General features: G+C 38.7%; 1 protein-coding gene across 2 annotated transcripts in view; it reads left to right on the top strand.

Annotated features, from left to right (window-relative positions):
• The window catches only part of CSMD1 (CUB and Sushi multiple domains 1), a 1,238,710-nt gene extending 1,232,512 nt beyond the window's left edge, over positions 1-6,198 (top strand). For both annotated transcript variants that reach the window (XM_089531085.1, XM_089531084.1), the window contains one exon: positions 1,323-6,198. In XM_089531085.1, the coding sequence (XP_089387211.1) occupies positions 1,323-1,482 (160 nt within the window). In that variant the 3' untranslated portion in view covers positions 1,483-6,198. The remainder of the gene's footprint in view (positions 1-1,322) is intronic.
• Positions 6,199-14,438: the final 8,240 nt, after the last annotated feature.

Here is a 14,438-nt window from a genome sequence, read left to right as displayed (position 1 = left end):
TCTGATTGTCAGAATTGGCATCTTACCTACAAAAATACTATATCCCACCCATGGTTAAAACTAGATCATACCAAACGCTGGAATAAAAAAACAGTGTTCTATTTTTTGTTCTGGTGCCCAAGTGAAATCAAATTTAATGCCAGGTGAGTTGAAAATATTCCAGAGAGAGTATGCCATAATCCCCTTAGTTCAGATATCGAAGGGGGAGGAGTTTCATCCTGAACAGAAAAGTCAGACTAGCTTGTGTTCTTCAGGTAGCCACATGCTGGATGCCTGTTAGGTGATTAAGAGAGATGTTACCAGTCAGGTAGGAAAGAAGTTTTTTGGAACGCATATGCTGCCCAGTGATGTGCTAACCAGTTTAGTGGTGTTTTGAATAATTAAGACATTGGCTTGTTTCCTTCCATATGACCTGAGATCCTTTCACAGTGTACAGTTATAGCACTATGATTACACTTGAACTGTCATGACTGCATCCTGTGGAATCTTCAGATTTTAGTTTGGTGAGTCACAAGTATCCTCTGGCTCATAAGTCAAAATGCCCCTTCCTAAACTGGCAAACCCAGGATTCCATAGAATGAAACCATATGGAATCATAGTGCCATAACTGGATAGTGTGAAAGGGCTGTTAGTGACTGGTAATCCCATAATTTCTGGATTTACATGTCAGGCAGGTGGCTAATGTAACTATCTAAATATAGACATAGGATTAACAGTATTCAAAGACATGGATGTATTAGTCTGTTGCAGCATGAAAAGATATAAAAGAATCCTGTAACTGTGAAAACGACATTTCTAGCATAAGCTTTCATCAACTCAGCTTTTCTTTTTTTTAATTTTTTAAATTAAATTTATATCACATATATTATATTTAAAACAACACAAACATATAACTTTACAAACATTCTTCACCCTTCCATCTCATGTTTATACCTTGAATAGCATTCACTCATTAACCTCCTCTTAATAATACTCTATCATAAATCATTGCATTATGTTACATTTTATCTCTTATCTTACAGTTAATTATTCATTCTGTTATCAAATGTATGAAGTTGTTCTTCTTCCCATAAACATCATTATTCATAGCCTCCATAGACTTAACCAATTATAGACTTCAGCCCCCTTCATCAGATGAAGTGAACTAAAGTCCATGAAAGGTTGTGCTAGAAATTTAGTTTTCTCAGTTTCAAATGTGTCACATGATTCCTTTATATCTTTTTTATGTGTTTAGGTATCAGGATAATGAGAATCTTGTTATTTGTGCCATGTTGTCTGCTATGAGTGAAACTCAAGACTGTTACCCTTTTTTGCCCTTCCAGAACAAGACCAAAAGTACAGTACAATGGTTATGCTGGACATGAAAACAGCAATGGACAGGCATCTTTTGAAAATCCAATGTATGATACAAACTTAAAACCCACAGAGGCAAAAGCTGTGAGGTTTGATACAACTCTAAACACAGTGTGTACAGTCGTATAGCCTTCAGTGCCCAATTTGACTGATTCATAGCCATACCTCTGATGGACAAGCAGTAATTCCTTTGGTGCCATATACCAGTTTCCCTTCTTCTCTCTGGCTTCACTGCAGTAATCGTTAACATCTATCAGCATAGATGCAGCGAAGCTTCCTGGTGAAATCTTCAGTCTTCTGGGGAATCAAGACCAAGATAATTTCTTCATCTCAAGGGTTGATATGAAATACCTGGCTGCATTTGCTCCAAATCAAGGCACACGTTGAAGGAAGACTGCCAAGTCATACCCATCTGTCATATTTAAATGCCTCAGACTTTCACATTTGTATGTGGCTGGATGCCTTGCAATGCAATCTTCTGGGCACTCGGATCACTCCTTTGGGAACTGTGACAAACAATAGCACCATAAATTATCCCCAGGAATAAGAACATTCAGAAGAAGATTTAAACAAAAACAATACGGGAAAGAAAGGAAAGGAAAGAAGAAAAGACACCTCCTTGAAGGAGAAGACAACCTTCCTTGGGAGCTGCACACATCTACAAAATGCTTTACCTTTGAAAACTTGTTAATGGTTAGAACAACCCTAGGTCTTCATGCATAAAGCAGTCTACAAACTTCCCAGTCAGCTGTTGTATTGCAAAATGTTAATGCACAATTTTTTGCACTAGTGTGGTATGAATGACTGAGTTAAGATACTGGTTTTAAAAACAAAAACAAAACAAATATACAGGGTTTATACACACTATCCATTGTATATAAGCATTTACTCATTTTTTTTTAAAAAAACATTCCATGATATTTTTTTCTTTGAGCATGTGTAATACAACAACCCCTTCATTTAGATCCAGTAGGGTAATTTGTGATCATGAACAAATTAAATTTTGGTTTATTTTCTCTGTCAGCACCAGTATGAACCAACCAGATGATGGTTGGAAGATCCCAGGTTTACAAATCGTTGTTCCCCGTATTGCTTCTTGCTCTTTTGCACTCCCTCTGACATCATTCATTATTGTCAGCATCATACTCTTTAACAGCAGGGGGGTTAAGCAGCTACTGCTGCTTGCCATGTACAAAATGTGAATAGTAATTTATTTTAGATAGTTCATAAAGCCTGTGGGCCTTGTGCTCATAATCCAGTCTTCCCTTTTGCATTTGTTTTCCATCTTTTTCTCCCAGTGAAGTTATATTGATTTCTGATGCTACACTGAACTTAGAAATGCATTGCAGTAGCATACGTAAACTCCAGCCAATTCAACATGGCAACTTACCACAGCAACCATTACACTTTCCCATGACTTGGAAAATGTCTCTCTCTCTTTGTGTGTGAATGTCTTTGCTACATTTTTAAACCAATACTGCTTAATGCTTTTGTAATCATACAGCTTGACAGAGCAAGTTTGAGATTCAGAGGTACTGTATAGAATAAAATAGTGAGGGTAGCCCCTTTCTTTGCAGAACAAAAGCGAGACATAACAAAATTAACTGACAGCTTATTTACTCACACAAGCCTTTGAAAATGTGCCACTAATTCATGGGTGGTCAACCTTCAGCATGGATGCAACATGTGGCATAGACAGGAGGTATGCTTGGCACTGCTGGACAGGGATATGAACCAATAGTTGTGGGCAATAGAATGGAGTAGTTAGGCACCATCTGCTACCTATTTCTCTAGCAAGAGTGAAAAAAAAAGCATAGAAGATTGATTAGATACCAGAGTGGGACTATCTCTAGCACTGTACACTAGTATGGCACCAGCTCTTGGCCTGAACATCACTTATTACATGCCTTGCTCCAAAGATTGGTCACAACAGTGCTACTTTAATTTGATCAAGTATGCTGAGTGTCAAGAACTGCATTCAACTTATTCTGCAGTACTGTAGGCAGTTATGAAATAATACACAGATATCCCATCAATATGACTGGGACATTATCATGCACACTTGCACATTGCCACAGGGTTTATATTATTATAGCACGAGTCAACCTTGCACTGGAAATACTCTGTTGGCTTCAGGGGACTGTAACAGTGGAGATTATCACACAGAGAAAAAGACTTCCTTTTCCCATCCTTACTGCGTGATTGTGCAAAGATTATCAGATGATGTTAATCTTATCTGGTCATTATCCCATCAGTGGAGTGGAATTGTCCATGTTCATGTGAAAGGCTATCATATGACGTCATGCTTATCCCATCATTATCCCGTCAGTGTAGTGGAATTGTCCTGTCATTTTTCATTAACAGAAGTTTTCATTATTGAAAAATGACAGATCAATTCTACTTCATTGATGGGATAATGACCGGATAAGTGCAACGTTTGTGATACTTTTTCACATGATCATGTGATAGGATGTGAGCAATCCGTTTTGCTCCTGTCCTTTGTCTCCCCCACAATCCGATAATCTCCATTGTGTGTCCCTTCTTATTTGGCCCCTAGCATTAAAAATAAAAAATGATTTCTTTCTTTCTTATGGGATTTCTGACAAACAAAACCATTTTCTCCAGGTTCCAAACAAGAGGCTCCACAATTGCCTGGCAGCCCATAGATAATCAGAATCTACTTTTGAAATGAAAAGGCCTTTTAAAAGCAGATTTTGGTATAGCAGAGACAATTTCATTGTTTTGTTCAAGGGAAGATAAACACCTTTGGATGTTCCCAGGTCCTTGTTCTTTGGATCTTGGTCATGTTTTTCTCTCCAATAGACCCAATCCTCAAAGTATTATTTTAGTCCCTGCTGTGGCAGAATGTAGTGAGTAAATTAATTACCAAAAATAAGCATTATCAGAAAATAATATGGATCAGTTAATGTTAAATGACAAGAAAAAGTTTGCAGGGCAATCTTTGATCAAAGCAGAAAACCTTATATAGTTTTTGATGGAAGATACCAGCAATACAAATATATTTAGTTCTTCTTCACATGAATGAAAAACAAGTTTAATATTATAAACCTATGAGATGTCTGGACATTTTGGTGTTTTTTTTCCAGATTTTTTTTTAATTCCATATATGTTTACAATTTTATAAGCTATCCAATGGATTTTTGCATTCATTAGAAGGACAACAGACTAAATGTAGACTAAAATATCTACATTTCCTGATAAATTGCTTCTTAGTTAGCTTGCACTGTTGTCTACCGCAGAAAGAAATACTTTACATTGCTGCCTTTATTTAAGATAGCAATGGTGGCAGAAGTAACCAAAGTTATTTAGAACACAACAAAAGTATGAGGAAGGATGGTCTTCCTAAATGCTTACCCTGTTTGGGTAAAGAAGAATAAGAGAGAAAGTTTTAAAATGTTGTGGTGTTATCAACATGTGTCCTTGTCCAGAGATCCTTGTACACCCATATGTGCAAATGGGTCCCCCTTGTCTATGAGAGGGCCTTGTTCATTCTGGTAGACAGAGCTGCATATGAGAAGAGCTCTATGCTTGGATTAGCTCTGTCCATTGAAATGACATTGAGGAGTGTCCTAGGGAAAGGCATTCCTTCCATCACAATAATGTGTTCATCCAGGAAGATCCATGATCTTGAACCTGAAAGTTGTAACATCACTCTACTACTTTGCTAATTTGATCAAGGATAAGGCTGTTATACTAAAATAATAATTGTGGCTGTTTTTTTTCTTAATGCAGACCAAACAACCACTTTTCTCTGATACACTCAAAATCTTCATTTGCTCTTTAACTTTTGCTCTGCATTCTCCTCGTTTGCAGTGGAAAGGCAGAACAAAAATGTATCGTACTCCTAACATACCTAAAGAGTATATTGTCCTGCCTAATAAAATAGGTTGGTGAAGTTGGGTGTCTTTTGTTCTCACCTCTGTGCCTATCTCTTGAAAGTGTTCTGTTCCCTTTGGTTTTTCATTAAAAATCGCATTGTGTTGCACTGACCAGGTTAGATCTTCCATTTCTCATTATTTTCCAAGGCTCCCTGCATGTCCAGACTTGTGTATGGTGCAGCACCCTAAGAGAGATCCTTGAAAGTGACACCCAAAGTCCATTCCACTGAGTAGGGCTTACAGTCGCTTGAATACTAGATGTATATTCAAGGTCAGGTCCCTTGAGCCGTTATAGTATGATTTTGCCCAATCTCTGTGAGGTATTTACAGTTGTCTTTTCCCCAGACTGAAGAAGATGATGAAGCAAAAGGTGTCGCCCTAAAGGAAAGAACAATCAAAACAGGTTATGTGCTTCAAAGCTGTTTAAATCTGCTGCTTGTATCACCCATCTTGCCTTTCTCCAGGCTAGCTGCAATAATTTTTTTGTTCTTCTGTAATATATTTTGTAAACAAACAAAAAGCTGTTATTAAAAGGGGGGGAGGGGGGAGCTGGCATTTCGAGCGTCAACCTAATTGTCATTCCCAGTATTCCATTCTGCCATTTCACGACATGCTGCTGTGACATGAAGTAGGTGCAAAAGAACTTTTTTGTACAGAGATATATTTTTTATGAAAGAAAATTTGTAAAATTATTAAATATGCTGTACTTTTTTGATTAATGTAGGTAAATTGTTAAAAAAAGTTTTTACAATACAAAAGGAAAAAAAAAAAGTCCTGTAATTCCCCCCCCCCTCCAAACTGTAAAATGCACCATCTCTAGCTGAATTTTCAGTTCTGAACCTATTACACATGTATTAATATTAAAGTGGCCTGTTTAAAATATACAGTAACTTTTTTGGCAAAAAGTATAAAAGATTGTAATATAGCCTGTGCATTGCCACCTATTCTGAGAGCAAAATCAAAGTTCTAATTAAATATTTAATTTTAGATTTCCATATTATTGTGTGGCAGTCTACTGTTGTTATAGTCTTTGGTTTACTTCACTTGAAGTCAAAGCATTTCTGCTAAAGGTGGCCAGAATCCTGAATGGGAATTATGTCTTTATAAGTGGACAATGTATCTGGGGATTAGAACTGGTCAGTTTCATAAATCCGTATCCAGTAGAAATCTCTTGTTATGTTACTGTGTAGCAGAGCCATTAAAGAGTCTAAATTCACATCGCAACCTAATGCAAATGTCATCTGATGCACTATGTCCCGATATGCATTTTCATAATTCACTAACAGGGTTTCTTAGTGTCTCTGCTACTTAGTTAAATATAAGTAAAGTTGCATTCTGTAAAAGATGATACATAATTCAAGCACTTGTTTTTAACTTGCTATTTGACTAAATGGAAGGTAATATTTTTATTGTTAATTTAATGCAGAGCTGTGCCTTTAATTTGAAGGGGGGATTTTCTTTTCTCTATTCATAATTTTGGACAACCACAGAAAATCCATTAGGTAACTTGCGTGTCCATTTCTTTCCCCCCAGGCAAATCCCACATACGGTATGTGGAATTCCTATTAAAATAGTTGTGCCAACAGAAGTGCCCAACAGCGCTCAAAATCTGATGCCACCTTTCTGGATGTGCCACTGTTTTTATTCTCTTTGGTTGTTGTGTCTTGATGTATGAGGACATCAAAAGTTTTAATGGGAAGACAAGTCAAATATACAGGCACAAAACAATTCTTGAAAATGTCAGGTTGAAAAATTGACTGAAAAATTACTCTTTTGCTTGTTCATGTTCACATTAGATTTGACACTATATGAAATATGACCCAATCCATGCATATTGGTCTGGCAGCAAGGCTGCAGGAGATGTCTTTGTGCATAAAATTATAATGCCAAATGCCTGATGATCTTTGTTAAGAGGCAAAGTGCAACAAAGCTACTCTGTATTCTTTAAGTATTCTCTTGCAAATTGATGAATGCTGCAAAACAAACATATCACATTTTTGGCCAGAAGGAGATGGTTGTACAAAATAATAGATGCCATGTTTAAGGATGGACCAAATTTATTTCACTCTGAAGTAATGTAATTTGGGGTGACTGTTTTGGTGTCAAAATAAGATGAGATTATGTTTCCCCCCCTAAAATGGAGAAATACTTTGTTTTCACTCTCTTTCTTATTTTTTAAAATGACCATTATCTTTACTCTTCTAGAAGTTATACAGTGTTGTTCAGTAGTTCAGTTGTTGTCTCTCTTTCTCTCTTCCCCTCCCTTTCTCATGCCTTCCCTCTCTCCCACCCTCATTTTTTCCTCCCTTCTTTCCCCCACTCTTTTCCTTTCTCAGTTCCATGGAACATTTACTATTCCCTGAAATAGTTTACATTTATGTATGGCCCATACAGTCCCTGTTGGATTGTATGCAAAAGACCTACCATTGTTCCACATTCACTAATTACCCAGCAGTCCCATGGCTAAAGGTAAAGGTAGTAACTTGACATGAATTACTAGTCATAACCATCTGTAGGGGGTGGTGCTCATCTCTGTTACTAAGACGAAGAGCCAGTGTTGTCCGAGGACTACTCTGGTGATCATGTGGCCAGCATGACTGCACTGAATGCTGTTACCTTCCCACCGAAGTGGTACCTATTTATGTACTTGCATTTGCATGCTTTCAAACTGCTAGGTTGGCAGAATTTGGGACTAGCGACAGGCGCTTACCCCATCATGCAGCACTCGGGCCTTGAACTGCTGACCTTCCAGTTTTCTGACCATCAGAACTGGTGTCTGATCCACTAAGCCACCACATCCCCATGGCTTAACCAGGCTGTCCATGGCTTAACCAAGAGAAAAATCCAAGGTGAGCATTATACCATTGGCTATTCCACAGAGGAGATTTCAAGACAAATAAGCCACTTTACAGTTCCATGGTTAAATAGAAGATAATGCACGCTGTGTAATAGGAATGGTGAGTAAAGTGTGGTTTAAATGCAAAAGTAAAACACAAATTAAATGCATAGGCAAAGATATTTCCAGTTTGTTTAGCTTTGCAAAATCTTGGTGGGGAAAGCAATAAATATATACATATATCCTTATAGTGAATATATACCAATGCTATGGATTTCTTGCTATGTGTACTGACAAGCCCACATCTTGTTTCAGATAGGAGTAAAAGCACTGTATCATAACTGGCCGACTGTTTTTTCTGGAAGCCCTCACCACCACTGCCCACCACCTCTGCCATTTCTTCCTGCTTCTTTTTATTATAAGTGGTGGCATTATGGGAGATGATGTGAACTACAGACATGTCAAAATAAGTATCTAAATAACTGTACATCTATTGTCAACAGACTTGGAAGACTACATCAGTGTCTCAAAGGAGCAAGGGTAGAGCTGCTTTCAGGCCTTCTCTCCATCTTAATATGGGGCATTTTAAACAAAAGCTGTCATCCCTGAACACTTAGTTTTTGTGGGACAGTGAGCCCTTGGTATCCACTGTGGTATTTTCATGATGTGGATAGTTGAATCCATGGATGCAGAATCTGTGAATATGGAGGGACTCCTGTAATGGGGGGGGGGGGGGGACTGCACATAGTCTGAGAATTCTTTCTTAAGACACTGTGCACATGAAGTTCCACAGCATTCCTCAAATGTAGTCTTGAGTCCCTCACTAACCAGTCACTTAATCCAGTGGTAATACCAAGATTTTTTTAAAAAATCAGGTCTATGTGAAATTCAATGTTTCAGTGTGTCTGCATTTTTAAGGTTGCCAAAGTGGGTTAGTTTGGAATCTCATCATCTGTGGAAGCATTCACAAGACATGAATGCAAAAGGATATGGAGTATGAGATGACTACAGAAAAAATGATGCCCATGATACAAGGCGTAAAGGGTTCATGATCATTTTTATGAATGATCATAAAACCTTTAAGCTTTGAATTGATAACGTCGTAATTTTTGCTGTCATACAATGATGGAAATCCATCTGTTTTCAACGGAATACTGTGAAGTAACTGAGATACTGGAACTTTGTGAAAAATCGTGGTAATGGATTGTCATTGAAACAGCAACTGATTCAAGCAAAATCAGGCATATTTCAATGCTTTTCTATTTTATTTTAGTGAAGGAGAGTTAAGTATACGCTTAGCTCTTGCACTGAAATGAATGGACTTAGAAGACATTCCAGATGGAGTTATCATTGTATTTTTACTGAATCATATTAATAGCTGGCATTCTGTATTGCAGTAATGGATTCCTAGAGTTACTGCTCTGCATTTAGAAAGATGGTGTCATCATTTGCTGGTAGGAGGGGCCAGAAATCCCATCCTTTATGCCTCCCCCCCCCTCAAAAAATACACTTTTTGAGTTCTCTACATTTACTTGTTAAGTCTTTGAAAAGGAGAGGGTTTCTTCTCAGTGACAGGTGACATTAAGAAAGGATACATTTTCTCAAAAAGGCATGTTTTTGATCAATTAGTTTTTTTTAAATGGGTTAACACAAATTTCATCCTCACCCCTAATGTAGCAGATACAGATTCATTAATACTGGGCAATGAAATGCCTGTTCTATGTTGTACATTTTCCTCCCTTTCCCAGAACTCAAAGGAATTTATGATAGCTTTTGGCAACTAGTTGAAGTCAACCAGCCCGAAAGCATGCCCACGGCCCAAAACAGACTTCAGCAATAATCCAGTTTGAGACCGCTTTAAATGCCCTGGCGCAATGGTTTGCAATTCACTGTAGTTTTGTGAGACATTTAGCCTTCCCTGTCAGAGAGCTCTGGTGCCACAATAAACTACAGTTCCCAGGATTCCCTAGCACTGAGCCAGGGCAGTTAAAGCAATCTCAAATTGGATTATTTCTGCTATGTATTTTGGAACCGAGTCTTCTGTATGAATGTCTGGAAGAGTGAAAGCTATGTGTCAAAATCAAAAAGAAGAATCAGAAGGATTACAAAGCAGAATAAATAAAGTATTACAAAGAAGAGGTTTTTTTTAAAAAAAAGATAGCCAACAAAGTTTAAGACTGGGACAGAAGGGAAACTGAAAAAGGAAGTAAAAAGAGAATGGCTGTGAGAACAATATTCTGTGGAATAGGAAAGGAGTAACTTAATGGACAGTATTTTGTTGTTATCTCATGCATATGTAGGTTTCCCTGTGAAAGTGGCTGGACATTTTGTGTGTTGCAAAATGCCCAATTTCAGCTCAGATACATAGGAGTAGAGTTGTGCATGTAACTGCAGATCATATTGAGCATGGATGTGCATCACACATTGAAATAGTAAGCAATAGCAATAACAAATACATTTCTATACCATTTATCAATGAACTAAGCACTCCCTAAGTCATTTACAATGTAGAAGCTAATTGCCCCTAACAAGGTCATTTTAGTGACCTACAGACGGATGCAAGGTTGTGGGCCTTAGAGCTCCTAGGATCAAACTCTCAACCTTGTGACTGCAGTACAAACATTTAACCCCTCTGCCACCAGAGCTCCTAGGGCACATTGCACATAGACACATTGCACATGGACACACATGCTAGTTTGGTTGTGCACTTGGCATACTGTTAGTAATGTAGAGTGGTGTTAACACTGGCCTTTCTTCTTTGGTCACAGCAGAGTGTGGAATCTACCAACTCCCTCATACAGTGACCCCCCCATTCAAAACTCACCTGTTGTCTGTATGGTTTCCCCAAGATGGATATTTATTGACCAGTGGAGAGATGGGGGGGCGGAGAAGTGCCTGGATATGCTCCCATAGCATCAGGGTTTGTAGCTACTTACATCAGGACTTGTAGCTACAGTTAATGTTGCAATGCTATCCACCAAAATCTACCTTTTCAGCAACACAGTGCTCCCCACAACATAGCCATTTTTAGGCCAATTTAGAAAGATGAAGAAAGAAGTCATAAGAAGAAATAAAAAACTGACAGAAGAATGGTATCTAGTTTAGAACAGAGTGAGTGTGCCATTTCTGCATTCTCATACTTTCAGTTTTATTTCAAATTGAAATACTGTATTATGTTCCTTGATTCTGTTGTAGGGACACAGTTATGCTGGGGAGGCACAAAAATTAGATGAGGATTGGAAATTTGACATTGGACTAATTTACAAGCCCTTATAAGCAATCAATTCATATCTTTAACAGGCATGCTCTGTCTAGGGGTATAGATATAAGAAGTAGATAAGACATATGTATTTCTCTTCTCCCCCCCCCCCCCAAATACAAATTTTACTCTTAATGAAATTTTCCTTCAGTCCCCAAAATTTCTAGCATTGCACTACCTTAAAAATTCAGTTAAGCATTTAGAAGTACAGTTTAGGCACACAAAGAAAAGGGATAGGCAATGTTACCAAGGGAATGGGAATACAGCACACACAAGAGCTCTAAGTGTGAGCTATTCTCAGCATCTCACTTGTGGCAATGCTAAATATCTGAAGACTGATGGAAAAATTAATTGTGGAGCAGAATTTGGTGGGGGCAATGTCCTCATGCTGTGCCCACCCATAGCTACACCTCCAGTTCTATCTGTCTTCAAGTCGGTTCGGTGGGATAATTGACCAGAAAGAAGTAAGATAGTGACAGGGATGTCCAAAAAGAGAAAAGAAGTGGCAGGAAGGGAATGATGAAAGGGAAACACCTACCCACATTTGACTCTGGGTCCACTCACTACTGTCTTTGGCCTATCTCACACTAAGTTATTATTTTATTTTGGTATTTCATCTCTATGCTGTCTTTCTCCCAGAAAGGGACTCAAAGGAACCCAAGTAACCCCAAGTAATGGGATGTAGCCCCAAGCATTTACCTACAAGGGATTGGAAACTTCAGCAGCTGAAAATGTCCTCAAGCCCAGAATGAGAAGCATGAAGGAAATTGTCATTCTTAAGAGCAATGCACTGTTTTTTACTTGTTTGTTGGGGGAAGCTTCTTCAGGCACTAATTCTCTACAGGCCTTTCCAGGCTGTAGGTTTTCAAAGCAGACAATTAGCCAAAGTAACTTTAAGATTACTTTGAGAATGAGGCAGAATGACAAGCTGATTTTTTTTGTGGGGGGGGGGGGGAGGACTATATTAAAGAGACAGAAAAAGATTGATGTAGAAACCAACGTAACAGTCTATACACAATGCAAGCTGTTTCTCAAAGTTAAAGGGGGGGGGGGGATAACATGGACACTATTTCTAACCAAGCTAAGGGGGACTAGAGGAGTGTAGGTAAGCTTAAAGGACTACAGACTAAAACACACACATGGATTTTCTCACTCTTTGACATGAAGACAATGGCTGGAGATAGAAGCATCAGAAGCAGGTCTCAGAGAAAGGCAAAGAAGGAGAGATTTTTTTCTCTCTGTGTATTTAATCTCCTTCTAACTTGGGGCTTGTCTCCTAAAAGTGAAGGGGACACCTCTGTGGTGCAAAACATGACTTCTATATTGTTCTATGGAAGGTTCAAAAAGCAAACAAAACAAAAAAAACCACACACCCATGTACTTGCAAAGGACAGCAGTGAAAGTACCCTTCAGGTACTGATAATAACTCTCAAGTGGTCTGGACAGTAAAAAACAATGGGTTGCATACACACGACAAAAGCCAATTGAGTATAGATATTTACCCTATTTCAAATCCAGATGAGTTTTCTCTACAAAGATGTTCATACCGGCACTTACTGTGGGTTAAGTGCCTGTAAAACATTCCTGAAGTGCAAGGGTGTGAAAGCCGCTCATGATTCTGAAATGTCAGTGTAGCGTCCCCTCACCTCTACCGTCCTTGAATCATTCACAGAGCAGCTTTGCGTTAATAGGAAATGGCTGCTCCATGGACAATTCAAGGATGGTAGGACCAAAGGGATGCTTCACTGACCTTTCAGAAGCACGACCAGCTTTCACACCTTCACAGGAACGTTTTACTGGTGCTTTACCAGCACTTAACCCATGGTAAGCATTGGTGTGAAAATCTTTTATGGAAGCTGCACAATACCTCCCAATAAGGGGTGTACCAGTCTGAGCCAGGTTAGCAGGTCTCCATTCAGTGGAGGTAGAGAAGGCAGTTAAGCAATAATTGATCTCCACAATTGAACCATTTCCTTGTTGGCAGGAGGAAAAAGTCGGACTACTACTTCAGTTTACACACTTGAAATGGAGCTTGACCTTTACCACCCCACTCCCCCCAAGATGGACAAGAGTCCAGGCTAACAGCCCAATCAGTCCAGTATGAATTCTTAACAGACTCTTCCACAGATAGCTTCCCTGTCTTATGCATGAAAGACTAACATTCATATTTATTAAGCATAATTCATTACATCATCATAGCTATACAGCAAAGATGCACAAACTAGAAGCTATATAGTGGGAAAATTAATCAAACTGCGAAGAGAGGAAGCCTATATTGTTTATTGTAGCTGTACATCCCCATCAAGTGGAATAACACAAAAGAATTTTAGAACAGAATCAGAGTCCCTGAAAATCACAAAATGCTGTCTGGCATCCTGTTAGGTATTTATATCATTTTAAACTGACTTATGATCACATAAAGGTGAAATGTGTGAAGATAATATTCTCAGGAGGGGAGCAGGAATGTAGCTATGTCTCCATTACACGAATGGATCCAGCAGTGTGGCTGTGGCACAATAGTCTGCACAACATGTTCCAATGCACAAGTTGTCCCTATGCACAACATCGTATATCAGGACACTGTCAGCAACAGGATACATTGCACATAGGAACCCACTTGTGTAACAGAACATTTGTGTGATGGCTTATTGTGCAGTGTTGCAGTTAAGTAGCATGGTTGTGTATGATATCAGTGACATAGCTACATCATCATAGCATTACACATTGTAGTCTCTGCAGGCTCTTAGCCATTGCATTTTCCCCCCTCCCTTTCCTTCTCTCTCCCTTCAAAGCCCATAAGACTTTGCTAGCTGAGCGCGGCATTTTAAAAGGTGAAAAGAAGAACCAAATGTCTTCTTGCACTGGGTGTTCCTCTGCATAAAGTCAAGGTAGGAGTCCTACTGGTGAACTCATTGTAAAGGAATCTCTTCCAGAGGTGACAAAGGACTCCCACATTTTTCCTCCTTCCCATGTTCTTGTGTGCTTCAGATAGACAAGCGGTGCAGGGACTTCAGAAAAGAGATGTCTTGACTTTTGAAAGTCGGTTTCGTCTCTATAATAGAGTAAATAGTTTCTCTAACCTAGTTTGCCC

Source organism: Sceloporus occidentalis, unplaced genomic scaffold (genome assembly GCF_023333645.1).
Source record: "Sceloporus occidentalis isolate IW3139 unplaced genomic scaffold, rSceOcc1.0.p SCAF_6, whole genome shotgun sequence".
NCBI lineage: Eukaryota > Metazoa > Chordata > Lepidosauria > Squamata > Phrynosomatidae > Sceloporus > Sceloporus occidentalis.
This window is presented reverse-complemented; position numbering and strand designations above follow the sequence as displayed.